The 1,754-nt window shown below is 43.1% G+C and overlaps 1 protein-coding gene across 1 annotated transcript in view; it reads right to left on the bottom strand.

The window, feature by feature from the left end:
- The window catches only part of LOC122349104 (protein phosphatase methylesterase 1-like), a 3,973-nt gene extending 2,326 nt beyond the window's left edge, over positions 1-1,647 (bottom strand). Inside the window, exons 1-3 of the mRNA XM_043245036.1 lie at positions 1,643-1,647; positions 1,325-1,504; positions 71-136 (exon numbers count right to left, since the gene is read on the bottom strand). Of these exons, the coding sequence (XP_043100971.1) occupies positions 71-136; positions 1,325-1,504; positions 1,643-1,647 (251 nt within the window). The remainder of the gene's footprint in view (positions 1-70; positions 137-1,324; positions 1,505-1,642) is intronic.
- Between the last annotated feature and the right edge of the window lie 107 nt (positions 1,648-1,754).

Genomic DNA, 1,754 nt, shown 5'->3' with positions numbered 1-1,754 from the left:
ACACACACACACAGAGTCAGCCGCCGCCACCGCCGTCGTGATGAAGAGGAGGCCTGTGCTCTCAGCCTACCGTCTCACTTGTCCCACCATCGACACCTTAGCAGACTCAAGGTTTCTGATCTGTCCGCTCTTTACACTGCAAGCAGAAAACAGACGTGATGGAACGCGAGATGGAACACGAGATGGGACATGTGATAGGACACGAGATGGAACGTGATGGAACGCGAGATGAAACGTGATAGAACACGAGATGGAACGTGATGGAACGCGAGATGAAACGTGATAGAACACGTAATGGAACACGAGATGGAACGTGATGGAACACGAGATGGAACATGATGGGACGTGATGGAACACGAGATGGAACATGATGGAACGCGAGATGGAACGTGATGGAACATGAGATGGGCGTGATGGAACACGAGATGGAACGTGATGGAACACGAGATGGGAATGTGATGGAACACGAGATGGGAACGTGATGGAACATGATGGAACGCGAGATGAAACACGAGATGGAACATGTAATAATAATCGGAAATGTTTCTAATTTCTTGATCGTGCGACGCTGAAGCTGGAGGAACAATGCTAAAAAATCAGCGGCACATCACAGAAATAAATTACAGTTTAACAGATATTTGCAGAGAAACGGCTTCTTTAAATTGTAGTAATATTTTGACCGTTTTTACTGTTTTTGTTCTTGTACGCTATTGACTGCATTACGGGCATTTTAAAAAATCCTACCCAATACATTATTCGCTCTGAAAGTCGACTTTTATTAAATAAATAAATAAATATGGCCAAACCTGAAAACTGTGGCACTAACGTCATAGTCAAAACCGACGTGGTAAGTCATATATGCGAAAAACACTGCTGTTCTGAAAAACGCCAAAAAACTGAAATTGACATGCAAGATCATAAACGTAACGGCCTGGTTTTGTAGACAGGGCTCAACCGGGGTTTATGAACATGCCTGGGTACGGGTTGAGATTACGACATGAAATTGAAACATGGCTTGCTAAGTGATGCGAGAAGATAAAAAGTGATGCACTAAATTATAATTGCGAATTGCATTATTTTATCATCCTGAGATAAAAAGATAAATTTCTAGTAGAAATGATAAGATAAGTGAAAACCCACATACTCTAATTAGGAGAGTGTTTTGTTATGTTCTTGTTGGGACATGCTTATCAACAAATAGTTAGTTGTTTCCCGGCAGGAATGTCCTTCCTGATCAATACGAGCCGGTCTTGCTCCTGTGTTTTTGCGCTCTCCGGCTGAATAAAAGCGGCAAATGCGACTGTGAAGTGTGCTCTTTCCAGACCTCCATTCAATGGCGTGGTCGATGGATTTGAAGGATTTGGGTCGTCCTCTCAGGAAGTTCTGCATGCTGTGCAAGACGTCCATCGCACTTCCTGCGCAAGACACGCACTCGTCAGTGTTTGCACGCTGACCTTTGACCTCACTCGAGGCTAAATCATGCTGCAGACCTACGGAGGAGAAACTTCATGTTCCGGCAGTGAGAGTTTGTAGATGCTTTCTTAAGGTAAAAAAGGCATTAAATATTAAAACAAGTCCTTATTTATGTAGCCTGTGTTACCCTGGAGCACAAACCCTGTCGTTTCTATACTGAGACGTTTACATCATCTGAGAGCTTTCCGTTGATTCTGGTTTGTTATGATAGGATGCTGTCTGAGATGCAACTATTCGTAAATCTAGAATCTAAATATTGAGAGAAACGCCTTTAATTGTCC

This window comes from Puntigrus tetrazona, chromosome 1, assembly GCF_018831695.1.
Source record: "Puntigrus tetrazona isolate hp1 chromosome 1, ASM1883169v1, whole genome shotgun sequence".
NCBI lineage: Eukaryota > Metazoa > Chordata > Actinopteri > Cypriniformes > Cyprinidae > Puntigrus > Puntigrus tetrazona.
The sequence above is the reverse complement of the archived record's forward strand: the minus strand, read 5'-3'. Positions and strand labels throughout refer to the sequence as shown.